We start from the raw sequence: 27,397 nt of genomic DNA on the forward strand, positions 1-27,397 counted from the left end.
TTTTCAGCAACAGAAAAATGGCACCTGCTCAGATATAATCATACTCTTAAAAGTGTATCCTTCTAAATACTAATATTATAATTCTACAAATCACTGAAATTGTAGCAAATGGATAGTTGTTTAGAAGAAGCATTTTAGTCTTTTTTTTAATAACACTTTTTTTTTTTAAGGAATCCTTCAGAGCACATTGTCTTCTGAAAAAGTCATAGGTTTTTTCTGATAATCATTATAAATTCTGTTGGAAGATACATCTTTCCAGAGTTGTATTAAAACAAAAAAGATTTCCCACTGTTTCTGTTTAAAGAATTTCCTTGAAAAGTCTGTTTTGCATAAATATCTCATACGATCCTTTACTTCCCCATCTTCATCTTTATCACGTGTTACTTTAATGCCTATTTTCATTTCCCTGTTACTTTCTAAACACTTGTGAGTGCACTAATTATGTTTTGTCATTCTGTCCTGATCACTACTTTATATATTTAGTTCTAACACAGGACTATATCTACTATTATCTTACTATATATCTACTTCTAACAGAGGTATGTTCCTAATGTACTTCTGATTAAATAATCTGATTAAATATTATGTGTGTATCTATTATCTATGTCTATGTATCTATCTCAATTTTTATCCATCTCTATCTTTTTCATTGGACAAAAAAAAAGATATTATCTACTACGTGACAAGCACTGTCTTAGGTACAGGTGGCTGGCAAGCATAAAAAATCTATGACTCTTCAAGCTTACATTCTATGGAAGATAATAAGCAAGTAGACATTATATGCAATCATTTCAGGAGAACTTAAAATTTCTATGAAGAAAAGTATAGCAAGGTAAATGAAGAGTGTCAGAGAAGGATGCTGTTTTGAGTTGGGAGTCCAGGAGAAGCCATTTGGGAGGAAATCTGAATCACATGAAAGAAAAATGCAAAGATCTGGGGAAAGACATTCCAAACAAAAGAAGAGCACACGAGAAGGTTTGGTATATTTGTGAAATGGCAAGAAAGCCAAGTACCCATATCATGTAGACCCTTGTAAGCCATTGTTGGGGTTTGGATTTTACTCTGAAGAGAGATGGAAAGACTCCAGGTATTGGAACAAAACTGGAGCATGTTCTTACTTCTGTTTTAAGAAATCATTCTGAGTGCTATAGAAAAAAGACTCTTGGGGAGTCAAGGGTGAAGTAGGGAGACCAGTTTGGAGAAAGCGACACGAGTCCAGACAAAAGATAATGATGGCTTAGAGCAACGTGGTAACAATAGACATGGTGAGAAGTGGTTAAGACTGGAAATATATTTTGAAAATCAAAATTATGAGACTTGTTGATATATCAGATATGAAGTACAAAGAAAACAAAGAAACAGTAACGCCAAAATGTTGGTCGGGCAACTATGGTTTGGGGCCTATAGGAATGACAGAGTAGATCAAGAATTACATTTTAGTCATTAAGTCTAAGTTGTCTTTAAGAAATACAAGTTAGATACCCAGTAGGCAATGAGCTATACGAATCTACATAGGGAAAACGTCCGAAATAGCAATATATAGGTAGCATTTTAAACTACGGAACTGGTTGATTTAGTTTGAGAATGGATAGAGAAGATTTGCCAACCGTCCTGTGGTCTTGAACATGTAGTCCTCTGGAGAGGGAGAGGAGAGCCCTATAGGGTAAGAGAAAGACAAGAGAGAGTGTGGTCCCCAAAGCCAAGTGAAGAAAGCTGTTCTGAGAGGAAGAAAAGACTGACTGGTTCAAATGCTTGAGTTGTCAAGCAAAGACAGTAACTGAGTGGTGGATTTGGCAAGATGGAAATTGTTAGTAATCTTGAAAGGAGAGCATTCATTGGGGGCAGTGGGACTAAAGTGTTTTAGAAGCAAGAGCATGGAGATAACAAATATAAAAGATTCTTTCAAAGGGAGCAGAAAAATGGGGGAAATGTTTGAGAATCAGGTGATATCAAGGGAAGTTCCTCTTTTTACTTTTTGCTCGATTTTATTTTATTTTTTAAAGATGGGTGCTACTCCAGGCTGTTTGTATACTGATGAGAATGATGCAGCAGAAAAATAGTATTTATCATGTGGAAGAGAAAGTGGATAGTAAAAAGGCAAAGACCTCAAACAGGTGAGAGGGGACGAGACATAAGGTACTATGGAGGGTTTAATTTTTGATGGGAGAAATGAAACTTAATTCAGTGAAACAGGAGGGGAGGGAAAGCAGCAGATATAAGTCAGAGTAAGCTAGTATAGCTCCTGGTGCAAAAGTGCTTCTGTTTTCTCGGTTAAATGAGCAGCAGGGCCATCAACAGAGGATGAAGAGAAAGGAAGTGGTACCTAAGATTTGAGGCGATCAGAGAAGGTATGAAATGGCTGTATTGGAGAGTTGCAGGGGAAAGTAACTAAGGAAATAAAATCCGGAATGCTGGGCAAAGCAGATGGCCCTTGCAGGAGGGAGCCTATAAGCTAGTCCCCAGTGAGCCTCACCATTTACTATTCACACTCTGGCGTCATCTTCGCCCCTTGCATGTGGGCTGGCCAGACCTACTGACTCACTCGTAACAAACAGAAGGTAAGGAATGGATGAAATGGCACATCTGCAATTAAGTTATAAAAAGACCATGAGCACTTGCTCTGCTTGGATTTCTTACTCTAGGGGAAGCCAGCTCCCATGTCTTGAGGCAGCCCTGTGCAGTAGTTCCTGTATTAAGGAAACCAGGCCTGCCAAGAGCCACAAGAGTGATCTTGCAAGCAGAGTCCTGCTCCCCCCACTCCCAACCCAGACAAGTCTACAAGATGAAACCACATGCCTGACCAACAACTTGACTGCAACCTCATGAGAAACCATGAACCCAGAGGCCTCCAGATTCCTCACCCACAGAAACTGTCAGGTATGCTTGTTGTTTTTAGCTGCTACGTTTGGGGGGTAATTCGTTATGCATCAATAGGTAATTAATTCAGCCCTCTTGAGATTTGCAGTCATAAATTTCAAAGATAGTCAGTGCCGCTGCAAATGTAAAGTGAGATAGTCAGCAGAGGTGTTTTTTCTCTTCACATTCTGATGCACAGAAAGGGTGTGCAAGGGTACCAACCAAAACTAAACACAGGTTCCCCCTGGGGAAGCAGAACGGATGGACAAGGGGAGGAATGAAATTAAGATGCATTTTCAGCTTTAATCTATGTGTGACTTGAATTATTGATAATCAACTTATATTCATTCCTTGTGTGTATAACTTAGAGTAAAAGACAATCTTAACCAAAACGTAGCATTTTAAACCAAAAAAAAAGTAGACTTCCTCACCATGGAAAAAGCAGTTTACCAGGGAAGTGCAAAATCACACTGGGTGATCTGCCCCTTGATTTGCAATCCATGGTTCCAGGCGGTTCTCTACAGGGCCAGAAGAATTGAATCTAAGACATTCCCAAGGGCAAGGTAAAGCCCTCAGACCACAGTTAAGTGGTTATTTGCAAATGCCAGGTTTTAGCCCCTGTAAGGCAACAGCATTCCCACTCCCATGCAAAAAAATCCAGATGAATCCTCTGCTCAAGGCCCAGAGCTCCGCAGCTGCCAGCAAAGTGCAAAGCGCACTGGAAACATCTATCACCCAAGTCTGCTTCACTTTACTCTGTGTGAAAACCCTTTGAGGTCCAAGAACAAAAGACATCTTATCATTTAGGGGTCAAGTACTATTAAGTTAGATTCTCCAAGGCTTTCACTGCCTGTGTCGTTTCATTCACATTATTCTCTCAGGTTGTTAATCTATGAAGGTGTAAATACAAATGGAGAAAATTAGAACTTCTTGAGGTTTGCTCTGTGTTCCATTCCTGTGCCAAACTTGTGATGGCAAATCCTTTCAGCGTGGGTGGTTTCCCTGGCAATTATCCATGAAGCTTTGAATATCTTGCCTGCTTTCTAAAAATCATGCCCTTTAATAGTAAGGGGTATAGAGGGGCAGAGGGGTTTGTCAATTCACTGAAAATAATTCAAAATTAATGGTAAGTAATTAAATATGACCTGATTGAATTTTCCACTCCTAAGAGATTAAAATCTCCTCTGAGGTAGGGATCATATCTTCTGTACCCAAGAGTCAACATTCACTAAATAGCTCTTACTTTGCCAGCCAAGTGATAGGTTAGGAATAGCCCAGAGTAGTGTGTACTCTGAATATTATCCTTGGCCATGTCATTATCATATTTCCTCTCTCTCTAGTTTCCTTCTATCTTGCTTACCTCATCTACTTTTTCTAGCTCTTTTTGGGTCAGCTTTTTGCCTGCTGTCATTTAAAAATCTTATCTGATATTATGGGTTTCTAAAAATACCCTTCAACAGTTGCAAATATCCAGAGAGAACTGTCTTAGTGTCACAAATTTTAAGCATTTAAAAATCAATTAATTATAATTAGCAAGCAAAGGTTCGATTGTAACATGTTCCCAATGACTGTTGTATAAACACACAGCAAAAATCACCAGTAACTTAAGTATTAGCTCAATGTCTACTATTTACACCTTACTGCATATTCCTCAAGCTCAAAAGGTGTTCTTAAACTCTAGTTCTTCTCTTTGTACCGACCTTCACAAGATTCTCCACTTGGTGAAAACATCCCATTATCATGGTAGCCATCTCTGCACTCACAGTGATACCATCCAGGCAGGTTAATGCAGTTAGCACGACTGTCACACTGAACAAAGCCATCAGAGCACTCGTCAATATCTGTTTGGCAAAGAAAACAAAAACGGGATGTTATACAATTGCTGCTTTTCTCCGCCCAAAACTGAAATATTCTGCTAGACAGCTACTAGGTACTTTGGTGCCAGCAAATCCTTTAAACTGAGGAAACAGAAATTCAAGAAAGTCTACTTGGTTGTTGAAAGCTATACAGAAAGAAGGTAGTGGTATTAGTAACAGGAGAAATAGTTAGACGGCTTCTCTGTTGTAGAAGTCTTCCAAAATGGGTAAAATGAAAATAAATGCTCTATGAGGGTCATTAGTGCTGCTCACCATATATTTCTAGTTCTTCTGCTGGACACAAGCTTGGATTGTCATGTGAATGCATGAAGCCAGTTAGGAAGGGGTATGTGTCACTTTAAGATGCAGCCTGTGATTCACACGTACCCTTTCCCATCAAAATGACCGGCAGTCTCCAGGGGCTCTAAAGATCAGCCTGAGTCCCTGAATGAGGGTGATATGGGGCACATTCCTCCCCTAGTTGGGTTGGACATGGAGTATGAGCAAGAAATCAAGCTTTCTGCTTTAAGCCACTGAGATTTTAGGGTCTTTTATTACTATAAACATAACCTACCCACCCTGACTAAAATTTCATTCACCTCCCTAGCAATAGCAACGTGCTTCAGACTTTCAAGAATATATACCATTTGTGCCACTTTTTAATGGATTTCACATATATTACTTCATCCAACCCTCAAAAAAAAAAAAATCTTGCCAGGTAGATAGCATGTTGAACATATGGAAGAAAAATGAGGCAAAAGAAAGTTATGGGATTTAACCAAGGTCACTTAAAAGTTCATGATTGCCTGACTTTCAGGTGTGTGTTCCTTCACACAAGCAGACACATGCTGAAATCTGGAAAATTGTCTAAACAAAGACAGATATATATCTTCAGTCTCACCTATTTCCTCCAAAGGCTAATTATTACTCTGAAATAGTGTGAGCCCTTTGTTCTCCTTTTTGGGTCAGATTTTCACATGCTGCCATTTAAAAATCTTACCTGATACTATGGGTTTTTTCATTCAGTCTGTTAATGATGAGAACATCCAACACCAATCCAAGCCTCTTCCTTTGCTCATAGAGGAAAAAGTAATTCCTGGAGTTGCCTTACAGAGTGCCCCCTTCTTTTGGGTGCTCTGACTGACTCAGACCTTGGTAAATGCTAAGGTGGCACCACATTACCATAGCTGCCAAAAATACCCACATGAACCCTACTTCCATCTTGACAGCCCTATGCCATGACTGAAGATTCCACTCGCCAACGCAGGATAGCCCTTCTTATATACTTCCCATACCTGCATCACAGGCCCTGCTGCAGTGACCAGGCATGACGGTGTCCCTGGTGTTGAAGGGAAGACCTGCTGTTTTTTAGAGTCCTCCCTCAGCTGAAGACCGTCCACTTCAGCTCCACAGAATCTACTTCCTTCCTACTTCAGTCTCATTTAACTCCAAATTCTTGGAAGTATATATTCCTTTCATTTTCTTTTTGAAATTTCTTGTTTTCTCTTTTCAATTTTGAAAGAGACAAGTGTTTTGAATGAATCAATAAGTACACTGCTGGGTTTTTTTAAAGATATATAAACCATCACTCATTTACTTCTTGACAAGCCCAGAGTCCCTTTGATAAACAAGGTGCAAACCATTCTCTTAGACTAGGCTATATATATATATGCCTATTGCAAAATTTTCACATCACTTCTGAACTAAGAATGCTTTTGTCTCTGTAGTTCCTCTTCTGAAGAGTTAGTTCGTACTGTCAGTAATTCCTACTGTCAAAATAATTGTTAGTGGTCAAATCAACTAACCACTGACTTCTTGACAAATAGCTGATGTGGATTGCTTCCATTTACTGAGGCCTCCTAGGCTTTATGAAACAGTCTATTTGTATTTCAGGCACCTCCCTAACTGATGAATCTCCGATTATAAATAGGGCTAAAATGCTATGCTCATTTCAGCTTAATACAGTCTTTTCTTCTAACCCAAATGATGCAGAAAATTGATTATGTCATTTCTTAAGTGCATGGACAAAAAAAAAACAGGTTGGGATTTCAGCTTTAGAACTGAGTTTATTGGAAGAAAGGCCATGAGGGGGATGTTGTAGAGTATCTTGTTTTAGAAGAATCTCGTCATTAGTGTTAGTGATTTGCAGATAACTATTAATGGAACAGAGCCTTCTCCACTGAAACAACTTTCGCATGTATATTTAGCCTTTAATTTAGTCCTTTTTTATTGCCTGAACACAGTTGTGGGCTTAGCTCAGATCTCATGACATAGATACAGATTCCAATTTTTACTTCTCACTTACTTTCTCTCCTCACTCTTCCCAGTTGCTAGGCCTGCTCCTTGCTCCTTACTGCCTGGTGCCCACTTCTCTCTCCTACATTGCAGCACTCTTTCCTGAGCTACAAACATGCTCGTTAAAGTTTAATAAGAATGCTATGCATTATATTACTTTGTGTTCTAAAGACTGGGGAAACAAATATATGCTGGACAAAATGTATTTTCCTTTTTAAAAAATGTATTTTCATTTCCTGTTTGTGTTATTATTTATTACTAAGTAATAAATAGAGGATGAATATGCAAATATCTGCCCTACTCATTAATTTGCCATTCAATTTTTACTGAATGCCTGTTATGCACCAAGTACTAAGTACTGGGGAGACAAGAATGCACAAACCGGAAATAACTTCTGCCCTCACTGAGATTAATATACACCTAAATTATGTTTTATTTTAAGAGAACTAAATTTGAAAAATCTGAATTTACAATCATATAGGACAGTGTTTCCCAACAAGTCATATATCTGCCACCAGTAGCATGTTATTTAGGTGATAATACAGGATTTTAATGGCTATGTATTTATATTTCTGAATTATTTCCATTTATAGCAAGTGATACTAATAGTACGGGAGTGAAATTATATTTAAACTTAAAAACTGAGAGACATTACAGCAACAATATTAAGTAAATAGTGGTATAAACATTATATGAATATAACAAAAATGATGAAGCTGGTATATAAATGACTAAAGTTTTGAAAACACCAAAATACAGTGCAGAACAATTATTCACATTTCAGAAGGATTTGCCGAGTAATTCCCTCATGTAGTGAAATACCTTAATTCATTTAAAATATGGCTCAATTTATAAAATATTTAAGATGCCTATGTCATGCTTCAAATGTTATACTTGCTGTTATTTAGGGTAGTGAAGAAAAACTAGCCAGATAATATATAGTACATGGTTTTACACTTTCATGTTCCTGCTAATATTGATTTGTGTATGCAAACTTTTCTGTTTTGGTGAAAGTCAGCAGAAAATGAGTGTACTTGAATCACCAAAGTATGCACTTCCTACCAGAAGGCATGTTTGTTTGGCTCATGGTTCTAATTAAAGCCAAAGCTAAAACAAACAGCCTCATCTGTAAGCTATTTGATGGTATCTATGTTCTTGGTTATTCAGTAAATATTTAGTAAGTGAAGAATGGAAATCTGATCCACAATTTATGAAGTAAGTATATTTTATCCATACACAGATGTGAATATTACTATGAGTTTAACATGTGACACACATATTGTGTGCATTTTCAAATATGCATATATTGAGCCTTATCTAGAAAACAGTAAAGACAAAATTTCAAAGAATTCATTTCTTGAGTATTTTCTATTGGTCATTTAAAACCCAAACTTCACATTATCTAATTGAGTTAGACACACAGGGAACAGCAGGCCGAGGAGAAAAAAATATTATTTCATTCCAAACGAGAACTACCATGTTTGAACAAATTACTTTCCGAACTGAATAAAAGTATTCAAAAAGATTAGTACAGAATGTATAAGCTCACATGATTTAGTCTTGATTATAAGGACCTTAATTCTGTTCTCTGTAGGTACATTATATAGAAAACTAAAAATACATTTTATGAAAACCTATGATTTCATTACATATTCTGTCTTAGAAAGGAACTAGTTCCCAGTTCCCTAGGGACAATTAAAACTTCCTCAGTAGTAACATTTAAACCAGTCAGCTAGTGATGATATTAAAATGCTGTCCCAGAGCACAGAGAATCCAGAATCCAAATAATATTTAGCCGTCCAACAGCAGTCATGAGCAGTAGTCATACTCCAGGGATCCAAATCGACTTAGATAATAAAAGTGGAAGGCACTGTTGAGGATAAATTTTCTAGAAAGCACATACATTTTGAGGCAATCATTAAAAACAAACCAACGAGCAAAAAAACAAGAAAGAAAAAGATATGAATAAAAAAAAGCTCACACATGTCAGTGTCTTGTTTTCTTTGTCTCCCTCAGATATGACAACACAAGAATGCATGCCTTCTAGAATGTCACACGGACCACTGCTTTCAACTGAAAATGGCTGTTGCCACCAGCGTTTAAAGGGTCACTTCAGACAATGACAAATTATTTCCTTGTAAAATTAAATATACTTACAGAATGAGACACTTGAGCGATAAGCAACTTCGTTCTCACAGTAAAAGTTATTTCTATCATAACAACATAACTAAGAATAAAAATGTGCAAATGTCTAGAATCATCCATGCCTAAAACAGACCCTGCTCATTAGTTTCACCTGCTCTCTTTTAAGCTAAGAGGAAACTGATTAGTTGCTGCTATATACAGAAGAAAAGAAAATCCAGTTCTTTAAAATGAGCACATTATTTTTAATGGCAAAGTCAAATAATGAGAGTTCTCTCATTCTCTTCATCATTAATAAAAACCTGACATCATTTCTCATAAAAAATAGTACTCGGACTATTTATATCACTGTCCTGTGTGCTGGTAGTTAAATTATATTGATAAACAGCAGGCAATTAAACATCCTGAAAACAATTAATCAACTCTTGATTACCCACATGTGGATTATTTGTTTTCTAGATTATCTGCAGCATTTTTTTTTTTTTAGTCACAAGGTCATTTCCCTCTGTCTCTTGTTAAGCTTCTGGGGAGTCTGCTTTTGACATTTAGATGCGAGTGTTCAAGGAGCGCAAACTCACTTGAGCATTATGTTGTTTTCAATAACTACGCCAGATCTGGATATAAAATACTGTCCAAAATTTCATAAGACTGATTTTTTTCATATTCATTTTTTTTTAAAATAAAACAGGACAACATATGTAAATAAGCTTTGAAAACCATTAAAGCCTCTTCTTAAGTCGGGTGATAACATTGCAGATTTAGTGAAAATGATTTTCATTACTTTATAGTTCATAATCAGGAAATTAATGACTGCTCTTAAAAAAGCATAATACAAATACAAAACACATAACAATGTCATCACAGTCCTCACAACCGTGTGAGATATCCTTATCCCTATGTCACAAAGAAGCAGTGAGAGCAAGTACATTGCCCAAGCTCGCACAATAGACCAAAACCTCTTAACTGCCAAGTGCAGTGCGCTCTTTCCCACCTTAGGCTGCCTCTCAAGACGGACACTTGCAGAAACAGCTTCCGCTTTGAGATATCACAATGTGTATCTTAAAGTGAGTGAGTTCCAGCTCTTTGGCTTGCTAGCTGTGTAACTTTGAATATTTTGCCAAATCTCTCTGAGTTCTCTGGTTTTGAATGAGGACTAATTCTCTCTGTTAATAGTTTTCTATTTCCTACCATTAACAATGCAAGGCCTCATGGGAGTGGTACCTGGCTTATCCAGGATATAAATATGTATAAATTCTACCTCCACCTCTGAAATAACCCTTCATAGTTTATAAAGCATGCTCACTTATGTCATTTGATTACCTGGAAAGGAGCAAAGGAAAATACAGTTTTACAAGTAGTGTTTAGATCAGAGAATGTCTTTTCTTCTGTGGACAATCAGAAGCCACACTGAAGAGTCTTTAACAGTAGAGTGATGTGATTGATCTAAGGCATACTTTGGAAGGAACAGAGTAGCACCTCTATATTGGACAGATGGGACTGGGCAAAACGAGGGGCAGTCTCATATCCTTATGAGGATGTTTATCATGATCTAGGAAAAAAGGTTATAAAGACTTGAGGAAAAAAACTGGAAATAGTTGGATAAGGAAGCATATTTTTCTCAAATGCTTATCTTCAGTCAGTGTACAAAGCCCTCTCATGTTCCCTGTGTTGATGTAAGGCTGGCCAAGTTCACATTACATATGTCCGGGGACATACCATACAGAGAAAGAAGATCAAGACAATCTGATTTTTCTTGTGGTTCCTGGGGTCTTAGTACATTAATGTTTCTTTTTTTTTTTCCTTCACAGTCTTTGCCTATGCTGTCCCTACTGCCTAGAGTGCTCCTCTCTCTTTTTCATTGTCTTATCCAGTTACTTAACTATTTCTCACCTGTCTCTGTCTCATATTAAGATTAATTTCCTTTGGAGATCTCCTAGTGCTCATTGTTTTTTGTACTTTGTCCTATGTGTTCCTTGTGTTTTGCCTTAACAGCAACTATGATAAGGTTTTCTTAGGGATGGGGTGTGGTGTCTAAACTTGCAAATATTACTCTGACTTAATTAGAATAACTTCAATTCTGGAGAAAGTCCTCTCCCTTCCCCCCACCGCTTTTCAAAAGTATCTTGATTCTTTGAGCTTTTCATCTATCACTTTGTGAATTTCTCCCCCCCAAAAACCCCAAACCAAAACAAAACAAAAAACAGAGAGGGGAAAGTCTGCATTGATTCTATGGGTTGATCTGACATCTTTACATTATTGAATCTTTTAATACAGATGCATGATATTATTTCCTCTTTCTCTAATAATTTTTATAGATTTTATAGTCTGTAGTTTTCTGAAAGGCTATCTGAGTCATATTTTGCCAGGATTTATTCCTAAATGTATATTTTTACCTTCATTTTAGAAAAACCAACTTTATTTTTTCTGATTTTATGGAGATATAATGGACAAATAGAATTGTAAAATATTTGAAGTGTACAATGTGATGATTATATAAACAAAGGCAAAAGGAAAAACACCACCAGCAGAAAAGAAAATTCAGTAAGTTTTTGTCTTTCCTTGGAAAATAGAATATGGGTGAAGTGGTATAGTCAGAGCAAAGGAAGCCACAGCCTAGAATATATACGTAATGGGCAGTGCTACAGGTGACGAGGGTAGTAATCTTCCCTAAAGAATTCCAAAGAGATGTGAAATACCATGTAAAGCTAACGTGAGACATGGAGTTGAAAGTAGATGGTTTAATTAAGTCTACTTAATTAAGTCTACTGAATAATCAACCCATCCACCTCTTCCACGTTGAGCACACTGCTGAAAAAAAGCAATTACCCTTAAAGCCAGAATGGATGGTTCTTCTGTAAAGAAAATAGGTAAAATATCTGGAAGAAACTGGGCAGCTAATATAGGAGTTATCATCCTTTGGAACAAAGTCCCTTCATTTCAGCGTTTAGAGATCTCAAATTATAAAAAACAAAACAAAACAAAACACGCTCTCATTTAGCTCACCTAGTATAAGTCTGCCAGTAAACAAACTTAACCTTTATATCAAAGCTCAAATTCATTTTTCTATGTATTCATTCTTAAACACTAATGTGAAATCAAGGGACAACAAATACTTAAGAAAAACATATAACATTTACTTGGTTATTAGAATAACCAAGATATACCATCAGAAAAACTGACCCTGAAGGAAATAGAAATAATTTATAGAATAGAACTTAAAACATTTCTTATTAATATCTTCAAATAGATTTGAGAGAATATTTCATCCATAAGAAAAGGACACTATACTATAAAAAAAAGAATATTCAAAGAATAAGGAAGAGTTTTTGGAAATTAAAAATATAATAGCTGAAAAATTTTAAAATGTAATATATGGCTTGGAAGATCAAGTAGAAATAGTCTCTTGAAAAGTATAACATATAGAAAATAGATGAAAAATATGATAGGAAAAAAAAAAAAAAAGCAAAGAGCACCCATCTAAAAGGTCCAGCTTCTGGTTAAAGACAAAATTCATACCAAAAATAGAGAAGTCAATGGGAGAAAAATATCTTTAAAAAGAACAATAAGAGCTCTTCACCACAGAGTCCTCAGATTAAAAGGCCCTAAACTAAGATCTCCAAATAATGAATAATGACCTGATAGCCAATACTTATTGATGGCTTACTATGTAGCAGCCACTGTGACTTTCAATTTACTTATATATATTCATTTAGTGCTGACAGCTGTCCCATGAAGTAGAAAATATTATTATGCTCCCCATTTTAAAGAGAAATAAATATAGGCAAGTAATTTTTAAGAGAATTTAAGTAATTTTCCCCAAGACTATTGAAGAACAAAACTGGAATTTGAACCAGACATCCTAGATACAGAGATCAAACCCTTACTCCATATACAACACTGCCCCACAAATGAACAAAACAAAGACTCGCATCTTAATACACACTGTAAAATTTCACAGTAAGTATAAAATACAAATCTTAATATCTTCTAGAGGGAAATAATAGGTAACATATAAAGGGATGAGAAGTAGTCCAGTATCATTTTACTCATGTGTAGCACTGCATGCTACATAACACAGTGAAATAATTATTTTGACCATAGAAGTGTATACTTAGCATAACTGTCAAATATCTATGAAAGCAGAATAAAGATATTTTAAGATGTATAATTCCTTGGAAAATTTATGTCCATGTAGTATTTTTTAAAAAATATTTTATAAAGGTTTAAATCAAGGCAGAGAAAGACCTACCAGTAGTTTATCCCTCTCTCCTTGAAATACTTTCCTCATTTTGCAAGGACATACCACTTTTAGTTCTCTTTTTCTCTTGGGCTTCTTTGCAGATCTTATCTTCTCAATCTCCAAAATTGTGAGTTCCCCAGGGATCTATTCTCTGATCTTTTCTTTTCTCTCTACTGGTTTCATAGTGGTTGTATCTATTACTAGGGTTTTAAATATCCAAACACCATCAATACACTGAAAACTATCTGTAGCAGGCTGAATAACAGTCCCCCAAAATTCATGTCCACTTTGAACTCAGAATGTGACCTTATTTGGAAATAGAGTCTCTGCAGATATAATTAGGTAAGGATCCTGACATAAAATCATCTTGGATTTAGGTTGGGCCCTGTATCCAATGACTGGTGTCCTTTTCAGAAGACAAGACAAAGAGAAACACACATACAAAAAGTCAATATGAAGATGGAGGCAGAAATTGCAGTTATATAGTCACAAGCTGAGAAATCTCTGGGTCTACCAGAAGCTGGAGGCGGCAAAAAAATTCTTAGAGTCTTCAGAAGGATCAGAGCCCTGATAACACCTTGATTTTGGACTCCAGAACTATAAGGTAACAAATTCCTGTGATTTTTAAGCCACCCAGTTTGCGGTACTTTTGTATAGCAGCCCTGGGAAAATAATACATTACCTCATTCACACTTTCTCCCGATCACTCTCTTCTCTTCAAAACCTATTTGTTTTCTCACCCAATTATCCAATTTCTCACTCAATGTTTCCACTTGGATACCGAACTGCTCCTTCTGAAGTCTTCCCCACCTCATCAAATGGTAACACCATCCCATTACTCAGGCAAAAAACTTTAGATATATCCTTAATTTCTCTCTTTCTCCAACTCCTCTTACCAAAGCTATCTAAAAATCCTACTGGCAATGTCTTCAAAATATATCCAGAATCTAATCACCACTTCTAGCCACCTTCACGCTTACCACTTCAGTCCATATCTTACCATCTTACTATAACAGCCTAATGAATATCCCTGATTCTATTTTTTCCCTCCTACAGTCCATTCTGAATTCATAGCATCCAGACGATCCTATTAAAATATATGTCAGACTGTGTCATACCTCTGCTCTGATCCTATTTCCCATTCAGGGAGGATTTTAGAAGGGAAGTATATTAGGAAAAGGCTGTAGAGGCTATATGCTGTTACTAACCATATTCTATTTCTAAGGCTGGGGACTACATTTCCCAGAAGTCCTTTCTCTGTATGGTTCTGTGTTTAACAAGGAGAGGAACTCTTAAGATTTGCCAAAGAGAAGTGAGGAAGAAGCCATTATTTGGGGGAAGTCATGGCAATCAGTGTCAGTGGTTCCTGTGAACTCTGGCTTCTTCACCAGTTCTAGTGTGTTATTCTGAAGTAATAAGTGAGTGTTTCTCAAATCCTCAAGCTGCCGCCTTGCACACCTTCACTCCCCAAGCCCCTCTCACACCTGCGTAAATCTTAATTCCTAGATAAAACTCCCTATTCCCATAATACTTGCAGTTGCTCCATCTTCCTGATTGAATGCAGACTGATACAGAAGTCTATATACCAGAAGATATGATGGAGAGTTTATTTTAAATAATGAATTTATGATAAAGTATAAAAGAAAAATGACTTTCCATTAGAAACGTCAGGAAAAAACAAAACAAAACAAAATGCTTTAAAGATAAGAATTACTACGCATACACTACTTGTCTAATAAATAATATTTGCATGGTCACAATAATGTGAACACTAAGAATTTTCAAATTTTAGACCTAATCAATTAGTGAGAGCACGGGATACTTCATTGTGGTTACTGAATGGAACTTATCAGTCTTGATAATGTAAAAAAGACAGGAGGTAGGAGAAAGCAGAAGACAGAGGCTGGGAGACGGAGGTAATGAGTAGAAACAATATCTTTATTTTCCATAATGGAGAACTGAGGAATGCTATGTAGAGCAGATAAAACAAAAAGTGAAGGTGGAAATACATATTGCTGAAGGCAGAAAAGGTAACCTGCATGAGAATGAGGGGCAGATGGAAGAGTGGTGGTACAGGGAGGCAAATCTTCATCTTCCATAGCAAGAAGGTTGTTGATAATGCCTAAAATTGACTAATAACAGTATGAACATACTAGAAGAATTAAAAGTGGTCCCTCCTAGCATCTTGCATCAGTTGCAGTCTCACAAGGGAATTACGCTTGCCCTACGCCGTCCTGTGTAGGCCATAAATTAACTGCTCTCCCGTATATCTGGTATGGTACCAGTCATATACCGTCTTTGGAAAATTGAAGAAAATAGTCTTTGAGTCATTTTCTGGTTCTGCAGTTCAGAGACGGAACTTCTTTTAAGAAAGTCTTCTAGAAAGTAAGTCAGGGAGCTACTGCTTTTCATTCTAAGTTCTATGTTGTTTGAGATTTTTAACCACAGGTCTATTTTCTTTCATATACATAAAAAATACACATTCAGAATATTCAGAAGCTTCATTGTAGAAATGTTGAGTATAATAGGATAGCAATTCTGCTAGTAATGATGTTTAGATGGAGAGAAAAATGAGACAGGAGTTCTGGAAAAAGCTACCAGGGCTGGAGACGTGAGGGGAGCACAGTCAGAACTGATTGCCCAAGATGCTACAAATATCAGAACTGGCTGGATGATACGACTAAAGTTGAGATTAGAGAGAGATAAGAAAGGACCAAGGGGAATCCTTGGGGGAAAATGAGGGAGGTGGAAAAGGAAGAGAAACTACAGGAGCGATTGCTAGCAGTGAGATGGGAAGATCAGAAGTCTAACAGAAACCAAGGGAAATGGTGTCAGGGGAGAAGAAAGGGCTGTCAACAATGCTAAGGAGCACTGCCAATGGCTTCTTGATGTGTATTTAAGAATAAATACTTCTGGTTTAACATAGCATTGAAACTCCTTCTGATGTATGAGCAACAAGTTGAACAAAGCATTCAACAAAAAGGAACTCTGAAAACTCCTTTGTTAAAGCTGAAACATCTTTGCAGCTTCTATCCCTTTTACGAGATAGCTAATGTGTAGGATGTGAGACTTGAAATACTTATTCATTCAACAAATGCATATCAAATGTCTATCATATATAACACAGAGGGTAGATATTTTGGGGATATACTCAAGAGCTCATAGTCTAATAAAATAGATATAGCAAGTAGATAACTCAGACACGAGGTAGATATCATGAGGCCTAACGGAATACAGATGAAGAAATATGTGAATTCAGGAAAGAGACATTACTTTCCTCGGAAACTCTGATCAATGAAGAGTAGGCCACTGGAGAAAACATGGCTGAGCCAAACTTCCAGACTTATTCCTGAAAATAGTAACAAATTACTTAAAACATTTATTCATTTATTATACTGTAATCAAGTACCTACTTTTAAAATAGGAATGCTTTTTTCATATGTTAGATGATATTATTAAGTTAGGCTCCCAAGATAACATGAATGTGAAGCATCTGCTAGTTCTCCAATAATAAGTAGACTGCTCTTAATCAGGGTAAAAAATAGGAAAGTCTTAATTCCTATGCGTCCCTGAGCCACTTTCTAATAGCAAGGATTAGACTGTCTACTTGATCTACCTCAAGACTATTTCCAGAAGGAGAAGAAAGAAGCTGATTTTTCTCAAACTATCCAGTAGGAATAAGAGGGCTAGAGAGTCTTTGTGTAATAATTTACTGCACGTGTTCTAATTATTAGTACAGTGCTAAGAAAGGCTTTATGCATTTTGATGAGCTCACTTACTGGCTATTCAGGGAAATGAGCTTTGAATGGCATGCCAGGAATAGTAAGATGAGACTCAAAATAGGTATTCTGTATTTGTTTGCAAACTAACAAACTTATATCACAAGAAATACTGCTTTGAGCCAAATGAGGTCACTGATGCCAATAATCAAAGAAATGGAATACTACAGTTTACATGTATCTGAAAAGAAGTCTTTGGATACAGCTCTGAGTAAGTCCTAAACATGAAATGTACCGATGGATGGCTTCTGTTGGCTTGGAGCAAGTGTCAGGTATCTGACCGACTTCCTACTTGCAGACCATTTTATTATAACCATTGCTTCCTTCTCTGCTGAACCCCCCACCACCTTGACACAGGTTTCTCAGCTGGTGACAAAACATCACATCTCTCCCATATGGATAATGGAAGGGAAAAAATACAAAAGGAAAGTGATTGAGCAAAGCAATAACTCCTCCCAGTGACAATGAAATAGAACAGACTATGGGTTTCTTAAAGACAGGCTTGTTCTTTTATGGTGCTCTACAAATCGGCCACGCAGACTGACGGCAACTGTTTGGTCCTGTCAATATGAGGTCACTTAACACACTTGTTCCTAACTAATTATATATTTTTTCACTTTAACAACTTATTTCTCCATGATCATTCCGATCAGTTACACAATCCAATGTTATCATGAAGGCAACACCAAATGCTAGATCAAAGGGTTTCCAGTCCTGAGTGTCTGATCTTATGGACTCAGACTAATTCTGTACTTGGCTATTTTAAAAAGAAAAAAAAATCCTTTAGTTCACATTTTCATGATTATCTTATATGAGAGAGTAGGAGAGGAAAAGAAGCTGACAGTTGTTTGGCTACTAAGTGCCAAGGATTTGATCTATCTTTTGTTTCCAGTTTCCATCACATCATTACTTACGTACACACACATACACAGAGAGATTCTAAATATTTATCTAGTGATAATAGAACTGATATGAACGAACCCCAAAGAAATACAACCTCTATATGAACACAACAGCCATGAGCTACTTGCAATTTTCCATGACACACACGTTGCCCAGGAATTCATTCCCCTGCTGCTCAGAGGCAGGCTCCAATTTTGTAAAGAGTCTGGGTAAGAAGTCTGTCCTTCTGGTAGCTTCAATGCCCTCATCAGCAACATCGGAAGTGTTTGGAAGTCTAGCTCTATCTGTACTATTTCAGTATTGTGCACTAGAGCAAAGAAAATGATCTAAATGTACAGTGATGAGGGAGGGATTCAATAAATTCTGGCACATGCATAAAGTGGAATGCTATGCAGCTTATTAAACGTTTTTGAAAATCAGTAATGACATGTGAAAACACTTATGATAAATGTCATGTAAAAAAGGCAGGATCAAAGTGAAGAATAAAATATTACCGCAGTATGTAAACATGGATTTCATTAATGAATATGACAGTTATCTCCAACTGTTAATATGACATTTTTATTTTGTATATTTCTTCATTATAAATCTAAAATTAAACTACATTGTTTTTATAACTTATAAATATTTACACAATAGATACAGAATTTATAGATAAAAGCAGAATGGATTAGAAGAGTAGCTCATATGCATTCTTCATGTTATTTAATGTCTCAAGAAGATGACCAAGGCCATCCAGCCTCATCGTCCACAGATGGTGTGCTCTGAGACTTGTCCTGACCTTCCCCCTTCCTTGCACAGGAACTGGACTTTCCTGCCTCCATTCTTTTGCCTACAAGGCTCCTTCTTTCTGGAATACATATTCCCTTCCTTTGACTCATCAAAACCATATTTTCAGGCTCTTCTCAGGTCTTACTTATCCAGGATGCCATTCCAAATCATCTGGGTTCTAGTCCTCCTGCTGCACTTGCTGCTGAAACTTCCATGGTCAGCTGAGGGTCTGTCAGTCTCCCCCTACCTCTGCACAGCTGTGTTGAGATATAATTGACATACAACATCGTGTACATTTAAGATAACCACTTGTGGATTTGATACACTTCTATACTGCAAAATGATTACCATCATAGCATTAGCTAACACCTCCATCACCTCATATAGCTACCATTTCTTTTCTTGTGGTGAGAGCATTTAAGATTTATGCTCTTAGCAACTTTTAAATCTATAATACAGTATTGTTAACTACAGTCACAATGCTGCACATAGATCCCCAGAACTTGTTCATCTTATAACTGGAAGTGTGTGCCTTTTGATCAACATTCTCCTATTTCCCCCACCTTCGGCTGCTGATAACCACCATTCTACTCTTCGTTTCTCTGAGTTCTGCTGTTTTAGATTGCACATCTGAGTGAGATCAAACAGTGTTTGTCTTTCTCTGTCTGACTTCACTTAGCACCATGTCCTTAAGATCCACCCATGTTGTCGCAAATGGCAGGATTTCCTTCTTTTTATGGCCAAATAACATTCCACCGTATGTATATACCACATCTGTATTGATTCATCCACTGAGGGACACTTAGGTTGTTTCCAAATAAAAGCCTTTGGAGGGCCTGAATATTACATTCTTCTTCTTTTTTTTTTTTTTTTTTTTTGACAGTGAGAGAGGGAATACAAGCAGGGGGAGTGGGAGAGCCCGATGTGGGGCTCAGTCCCAACACACTGGGATCATGACTGGAGCCGAAGGCAGATGCTTAACCACTGAGCCACCCGGGAGCTCCACGTTATTCATCTTTGAATCCCTTTGTTTGTAGGTCACAGTCTGGTGTACAGGAGGCCTCAGAAAATATCTGTTGACCTCTGGCAAATTCATCCTCAACAGACAAGACTGAGTCATGAGTGGGAAGCATCTGAATTCGGAGATGAGTGTTTCAAAACAATGGAAAGCGCATTAATGAAATAAACTTATTTAAGCCATTGTTTTTCTTCAAAGGAAATGGTTCTGTAGTGGGCTTAGGAATATAACTTAAGCGTTGGTCCTTTAAAGTTAGGCCCACAGTGACCAGCACAAAGCAAGAAGGATCTTTGGACTTAGAGAACATCAGAGGGGCAGACCTAAAAGATTATGCTACACATTTTTGGGGGGGGGGGCTATTTAAGGGATATGGCATATAGTGATAGCTGTCATTTTATTAACCAATTAACCAATATTATTAACCAATTTAACCAATTAACCAATATTTTCTTTCAGAGTTATGCTAACAATAACTGCTTCAAAACTTAAATTTGGGATTTTAAAGCTAAATTGTAAACATTAAATTTGTTCTACTTTTTAACGAATTATTTCAAATGTAACTCACAATAATAGCTGTAATGCACAACTATAAAATTAAGCACTCTATACTTCTAATTTCATATAGCAAATGATTGAAAAATAGAAAAACCTTTGTTAAATCACCTTTATTTATGCCCTAATGGCATGTTCTCTCTAAACTATGGAGACAGCCTCTGTAATTTTTTATGCTCTAATATCTCCTGTGCCCTACAGAACAAAGGAAATTCCTCAACGAGGAGAGTGAAATTTATTGGATGGGTAGGGAAAATTAATTGATGAACTCTGCTTCATTTGCTGTAAATTTCTCTACCCACATATTTAATTTCTTGTTATTTTGAAAAAAATCATAGAACCTACTAATAAGATAAATTCTTAGAAAGAATAAAAATAGTTATAAAATGTTATTTGTGTCAGAGATTGCTAACAGTTCACAGAAACCTATTTCCTCTTCTTGCTTGGCACACAGCTAGAATACCTGAGTTTCAGCCCATGACATATGAGCAGCCAATGCTTTAGGAAGCAGGATTGCTGCCCTTACCTTCTTTCTTCCCCTTCTGCTGGCTGGACGCAGTTAACAAGGTCCCAGGCAGTGGAGAAAGAGGAGTAGGGGAGGCAAAAGAGAGAAGGAATTTGATTCCCTAAACTTCCTGCCAATCAGAAACACTTACTTTGACAGTTATGTGAAAAAGAAACTTCTGTGATTAAGCCATAATGCATTTTGGCTCAATTTGTTATTGCTGTTAATATTCCCCTAATTCAATACTATACCCCAGATAAACTATGTGAAATCTAGATCTTTCAAGTTCACAGGCATGGGAAATCTAGGTATCATTTGCCCTGCTTTCTTATTTCTTCTCCCCTGAATAAGGATGTTATTTTTTCTAAAAGCATATGTAAGATACATAAGACATGTAATTCCACATTTATATTAATTAATTAATTAATTCATTGTATCAGTTTGACTAAAAACATATTATTTAGTAGACCCTGGAGATATATGAATGGAGAGAATATGGGACCTGAATTTGAGAAGCTTATAATGTAGCGAGAAAGAAAGATGGGTATAGCAGGAGTGTAACCTGATGTATTAGTGTATGTGCTTCCTGGTTCCTCTCCTCTCCTCTCCTCTCCTCTCCTCTCCTCTCCTCTCCCCTCCCCTCCCCTCCCCTCCCCTCCCCTCCCCTCCCCTCCCCTCCCCTCCCCTCCCCTCCCCTCCCCTCCCCTCCTCTCCTCTCCTCTCCTCTCCTTTCCTTTCCATTTTCTCTATGAATGGCCTTCTCCTCTCCTAAGGGTCTTTTCTCTCTCCCCCAGTACCCATGCCCAGCTCACACAGAGAAAATTGAGACACCCACTTCGTAAATAGCAGCAAAGTCTGAAAAATTTAAAAAGGTAATCCCAGATGGAATGGGTGTTTAGAAAAACAGGAAAGGGTTTGATGAGGAGATGATGCTAGGTCTGGGGAAAGATCCAGAAGACTATCTGAAGGTAACATTGATAGGACCTGATGCCCAACTTGAAATGGAGAAGCCCACAATGACTGTGTTAAAATCACCAGATAAAAAAGAAGCAAATGAAAGCAAAAACTTTGACTACTCATAAGACAAAGCACCCTCCTGGAACACTGTCTCTTAGAATCCCTTCAAAGAAAGTGAAAGTATCCTGAACACACAAACTGGAGGGGCTCCAGGAAAACACAGGTCACACATGTAAGCATCTCTACCTATACTTTGAGGAGACTGATCCCAGAAAATGACTGCTCTGTTTGCTAATCATCAGGGATTCACAGTGCAGAGCCTTAGGATATTACTTTTAATACAATGTATGTGGTGAAGTCTGAAATGCAAAGTTATTCAATTTTTTAAAAATTACCTTTTATTACTTAACTAGGTTAACTAAGTATTTTGCTCACTACATGTAGTTTGATAACATTTTCAGATAAATAAAACATAAACTTTTCCAAAAGATTAATTTTATCAAACGGGTAGATTGGTAATTTTGGTTTGCTTTCCCACATGCCTCTTTATTCTTCAACATTATGAAGTAGATGAATAATATCCATTAGAGCCTGTCCTTTTGATTTTTAAAAAAGGATTTAATTATTTTAGAGAGGTAAGGGAGGGGCAGAGGGAGAGGGAGAATCCCCAGCAGACTCCACACTAGTGCAAGGCCCGAAGTGGGGCTCAATCCCCTGACCCTGAGAGCATGGCCTGAGACCGGATCAAAAGTTGGACACTTAATCGACTGTGCCATCCAGGCGCCCCCTGTCCTTTTAAAAGATGATCCTAAAATTAAAGTCCTATAATCACCTTCTAGAAAGGCTTCTCAAAAGCCTGTGCATATTTTCTTCAAAATAACTATTTTCTCTGACTGATTGGCCCAAACTTTCTCTCTACTCTGATTGTGTTTCTAGAATTTCACAGGAATCTTCAATTACAGGATCTTTTACAAATGAAGCTAATTATTCTGAAATTTCACATATAATTATTGCCTTTTCTGAATTTAAAAAAGAAGACTCCTACCAATAGTTATTATTACTACCAGCTCTCTTCATATCATATAGAATTCCCCACAAGGACGGCATTTACAAAGTGATTTTTGGTACATGATGTTAAGATGATATGAAAACGTGAAAAAAAGAACAAAATGAACCAGTTACTTGTGTCTACATTTCGAGGAAACCAGTCCCCAATGCCGGCATTAATGATAGTGTTCTTCTTCTCAGTGTCGTAAATTACTGCAGTGACTTTCAAATTTTATTTTGTCGAAGGCCAAGGATCCCAAACATACCATAAAACACGACCTACGTTCGGGATCTCATTGCAGAGGTTTTACTTGGTCATCTTCTGTTATCTACTCTATGTATCTCCCTACTTCGATGGGGCCATGGAGGGTTGGTTAAAGGTGAACATTTCCTATAAACGAGTCTCTTCACCTCTATCTCCCAGGTTGATTCATGACCTAATATAACTTTTGGCCCTAAGAAGGCAGATTAAATACATATATTTAAGATTTATTTATTTATTTGAGGGGGGAGGGGCAGAGGAAGAGGGAGTGAGAGTCCCAAACAGATTCCCACGACCCCGAGATCATGATTGGAGCTGAAACCAAGAGTCCGACGCTTACCTGACTGCACCACCCAGGAGCCCCAGAAGGCAGATTTCTAAGAGAATACTCTGCTAGTTTTAGATAGTTGTTTGGCTTCGTAGCCACAGTCAGGTAACCCTATTAAATACACTCAAGAATTTCTACCACAGTGAAAATACAGAATATTCTTTCTTCTCAAGAGAAAATTTTTCTTTAAAAAATGAAGCAACCATTAATATAAGTATAATGCAAAGGATAAAAAAAAATTCCAAATATATAGTGATTTACACACTGCAATGCTTAGAATAACTGGCCTATTTTAGAAAGTAAATCCTAAAATAAGACCATGGAGGACAATGAAGCAGACATTGTCAGAATAAAAGGGGTTAAGTGTTCCAAAGTAATGAGAAAGCTAATTTCTAAACACACACTATTCTACATACTCACACACTATTCTGCACAGACACACACACACAATCAGCCTTTTTCTCCTAGAACCTAAAGCCTGAACATCGTAGCTCATTTATATATGCTAGCTCCACTTAAATATGATTATTTTGGGGGTGATAATATGTTCACTATTCTGACTGTGGTGATGATCTCCCAGGTATATAATTATATAAAAACATCAAATTTTATACTTAAAATATGTGCAGTTGACCAGATCTCAATTCTAACTCAATAAAACTATTAAAATATGTAATAAAAAGTAATATGTGTTCTCAGCTTAATCCACATACAAAACAGACAGAAAGAGGTTTTTAATCACTTAGTGGTGCATAACTGTCAACAACTAAACAACTTCCAATATTTAAGTTAACAAACTGTCCCTAGGAAAGGAGCCAAAATTAGCAATAGAAAATGGGACATTGGTTATAGAAACTGGGGGTAATAGAGGTGGGGAGTTAGTGTAAAGGGAAACTGTGAGCTTGAGAACTGAAGTATAGAAGCCACGAGAATGGGGGGCTACTTAACAGAAACAGTATTTTAACCTCACATTAAGAAACAGAAGTTTTGCAAGGACATCGGTTCAGGAACACAGGCTGAGGTGCCTCCTTTTAGGAATGGGGAAACTGTGTCACAGGGGAAGGAGCACTACAATCCTGAATACTGCCTGCACTCAGCAGGTCGGTCTCCATGGGGGTATCAGGCAGCCAAGGCAGAACTGGTTGGGGTTCATAAGAAGGGATGGTGGGCAGCAGGCTGCTCAACTTTTTTGGAAATCAATAAGCCTATTTGTGGAAAGTAGACTCTTAAAAGAGCTAGAAGGTCAGGCCCAGTTTGAGATGGACTCTTTTCTCCCTCAGAGTACTATTGCACTTACTACTGGTTCATCATATGTCTCCTAACATAACCGACCTGCTTTATAGCTATTTTGGTGGGTGCCTTACTAAAACCAACCCTCTATTTGAGGTCATAAGACGACAGTGGAGAGCATTTCTTATGAATCTTTGATCCCTCATATTACTGACAAAAAATCGGGTGAAAGAATAAAAATAATGTTAGTAGGCTTTCTTTAAAGCTCATTAGTGCTGTTTCACTGCTGACACCACCATCTACTTCAAAGACTCTCTGCTATGAACAGAATCGACTATCTAGTTCACTTAAGCAGAGTGGACATCAGAATCCCAGAATTTAATCACAATACCCTTTTAATCCATGATAAATCTCAGGCTCGTTTTATGAAAAGTTGCAGAAGTCAGTCTGCCAGGAAGCCAAGAAATTCAAATGCAATCCTCCAATTCAGAGAGCTCCTTGGGCTTGCCTACTGCGTGATTCAACTTGACTGAGTTTCTGAGCAGCCCATCTTAGCAGGAGACAAATCCAACAGCAAATCTGCCTTGGGGTGGCTAACATAATATTTATCTTTCATTGCCCACTTCCCGTATTTTATCAGTGGGGGACTGATTGAAGAGAGGATGTCTAGGTACCAGACACTGGGGTTCTGCTGAGGTTAAGCTGTTAAGGCTCACAGGCTTTAGGCACAAACATACTCATGGTGCATGCTGCCTTCAGGTCCACTCTGTCAAGCACAGCAGTTAGAAAGCACCAGTCTTTATTACTGATGTTACCAAAATAAGCTCTTTGGGCTTCCTTGGTCTCTATAATACACAGAAGGGGAAGGGCACAGTCTCTCTAATTTGATGATTCTAATCCAGTGTAGCTGGCAAGATCCAAAAGGGAATAAGGTCTCTGCAATTTCCTCCAGTGTGTTTCTGTCCAATTCAATCAAACAAATGTTACTAGAGTCTAATAAGTACCATACACCATGTTGGACACTGTGGATTCATCAACAAATGAACTAGTCTCCCTTCCAGGAACGTAGGTGCTTATCTAAAGGGGCTGGACTGGTCTAAAAGCCTAACCAGGACAGAAGGATGAGCAGAGCTTGCCCTTAGGGGTGGTGGGAGTGTGCAAGACCAAGACATATGAGAAACATGTAGGGATGAAACAAACCTCAAATCTGGAAGGCAGAATTACCAGGTCATCAGTTCAAAAGCGCTAGGAAGAGGGGGGAGAAGCCAGATGTACAACTGAAACTGAAAAAGCAGAGAAAGTGGGAATCAACCTGGAGAAATTCTTCTACCTCAAGAAACAGACACTGACACTTTTATAGCAAGCTGGTGCTTCCCCAGGGATATGAGGGGATTTGTTAAAAGCACTAACCCAGGTGAGATCCAGCTCTTCAGAAGCTAGTTTAGGCAGTACAAACATGTTAACAACTCACTAGAAATAAATTTTCAAGGACTATGATATAGGTACGCGCTCTGTCAGAAAGGCTAGGCAAAAGCAAGTGACTTCTAAACTAATTAGAGAGACAAACTGGTAAAGAAATTCCAAACACAGGGAACAGCTGATGTAGAGACACAAGAGAATAACAAGGATTGGAGAAGATCGAGTGACTCACTGGGGCAGGTGCATATTTATGTGAGGGGAAGCAGCAAAAGGCAAGGTTGCAGATATAACTTGGGGCCCGATGGTTATGGGAGTTGTCTCCTGGAGCTAAAATTTTAGATATTATCCTGAAAGCAATGTGGAGACACACAAGCTTTTGAGTAAAGGCTGTTCACTCACGAATAGTCTCTTGAAGCTCTCTCAGCATGCTGATGGCTGCAAGAAGCAGATAATGAGCTCCCACAGACACTTGCTCATTCTCCAAAATGCCTTCGTTCCAGCTTTGAACCTGGGTTCCCACTCTCTGCTTCAGGCAGTTTATGACTTGGCTGTTGCCTCTCTTTGCCTAGCTCCTTTTGGATTACAGATTGTTTACCGAACTCTGATCTGGTTCTCCCCCAAGGGGCCACTGCTCCTACCAACTGCTAAAACAGTATGGCGAAACAAAACCAGAGAGCTCCAGTGTTCTTTGTCCAGTCTTAGCCCCTGGAGTGCTGTAAATCAAGGGTAAAGACAGGGCAGGAACATGGCCAGATCTGTTTGGAGGTAGATTAGAAGAGAAGATGATAGGAAGAAAGCTAAATTAGAGGAAGGAAGACCACTACGGACCACAAATAGAGATGATGGTGGCAGCAGAGGATCAGTATCAAGATAATAAAGAAGTAGAATCTACAAGACTTGGTGTCCACTTCATGTCGAGGGTAAGAGGGAGAGAATAACGGAAGATCATTTTGATGCTGAACTTCAAGTACTCTATGCGACCTGAAGGCAAAGACGTACAGTTGGCCATTGAAAACACATGTCTAGGGTTTAAGAGATGTCAGAAACAAAGCACAGATTTGATATTATTGGATATATACTCCTTTAAATGAAGCCATGAAAATGGATAAAAGGATGGGATTGCTATGGAGAGTATTCAAGGTAGGAAATAAGATTGAAGAAGAGAAATCAAAGGAAGAAGAGGACCAAGACAAAGCATCCTCAGTAGTAGGAAGAGGACAGGATTCCAAGAAAGAGA

General features: G+C 37.7%; 1 protein-coding gene across 3 annotated transcripts in view; it reads right to left on the reverse strand.

Annotated features, from left to right (window-relative positions):
• NELL2 (neural EGFL like 2) overlaps positions 1–27,397 on the reverse strand; it is a 377,959-nt gene that overhangs the window by 18,156 nt on the left and 332,406 nt on the right. For all 3 annotated transcript variants that reach the window (XM_057318980.1, XM_026502054.4, XM_057318979.1), the window contains one exon: positions 4,557–4,697. In XM_057318980.1, the coding sequence (XP_057174963.1) occupies positions 4,557–4,697 (141 nt within the window). The remainder of the gene's footprint in view (positions 1–4,556; positions 4,698–27,397) is intronic.

This window comes from Ursus arctos, unplaced genomic scaffold, assembly GCF_023065955.2.
Source record: "Ursus arctos isolate Adak ecotype North America unplaced genomic scaffold, UrsArc2.0 scaffold_26, whole genome shotgun sequence".
Lineage (NCBI taxonomy): Eukaryota > Metazoa > Chordata > Mammalia > Carnivora > Ursidae > Ursus > Ursus arctos.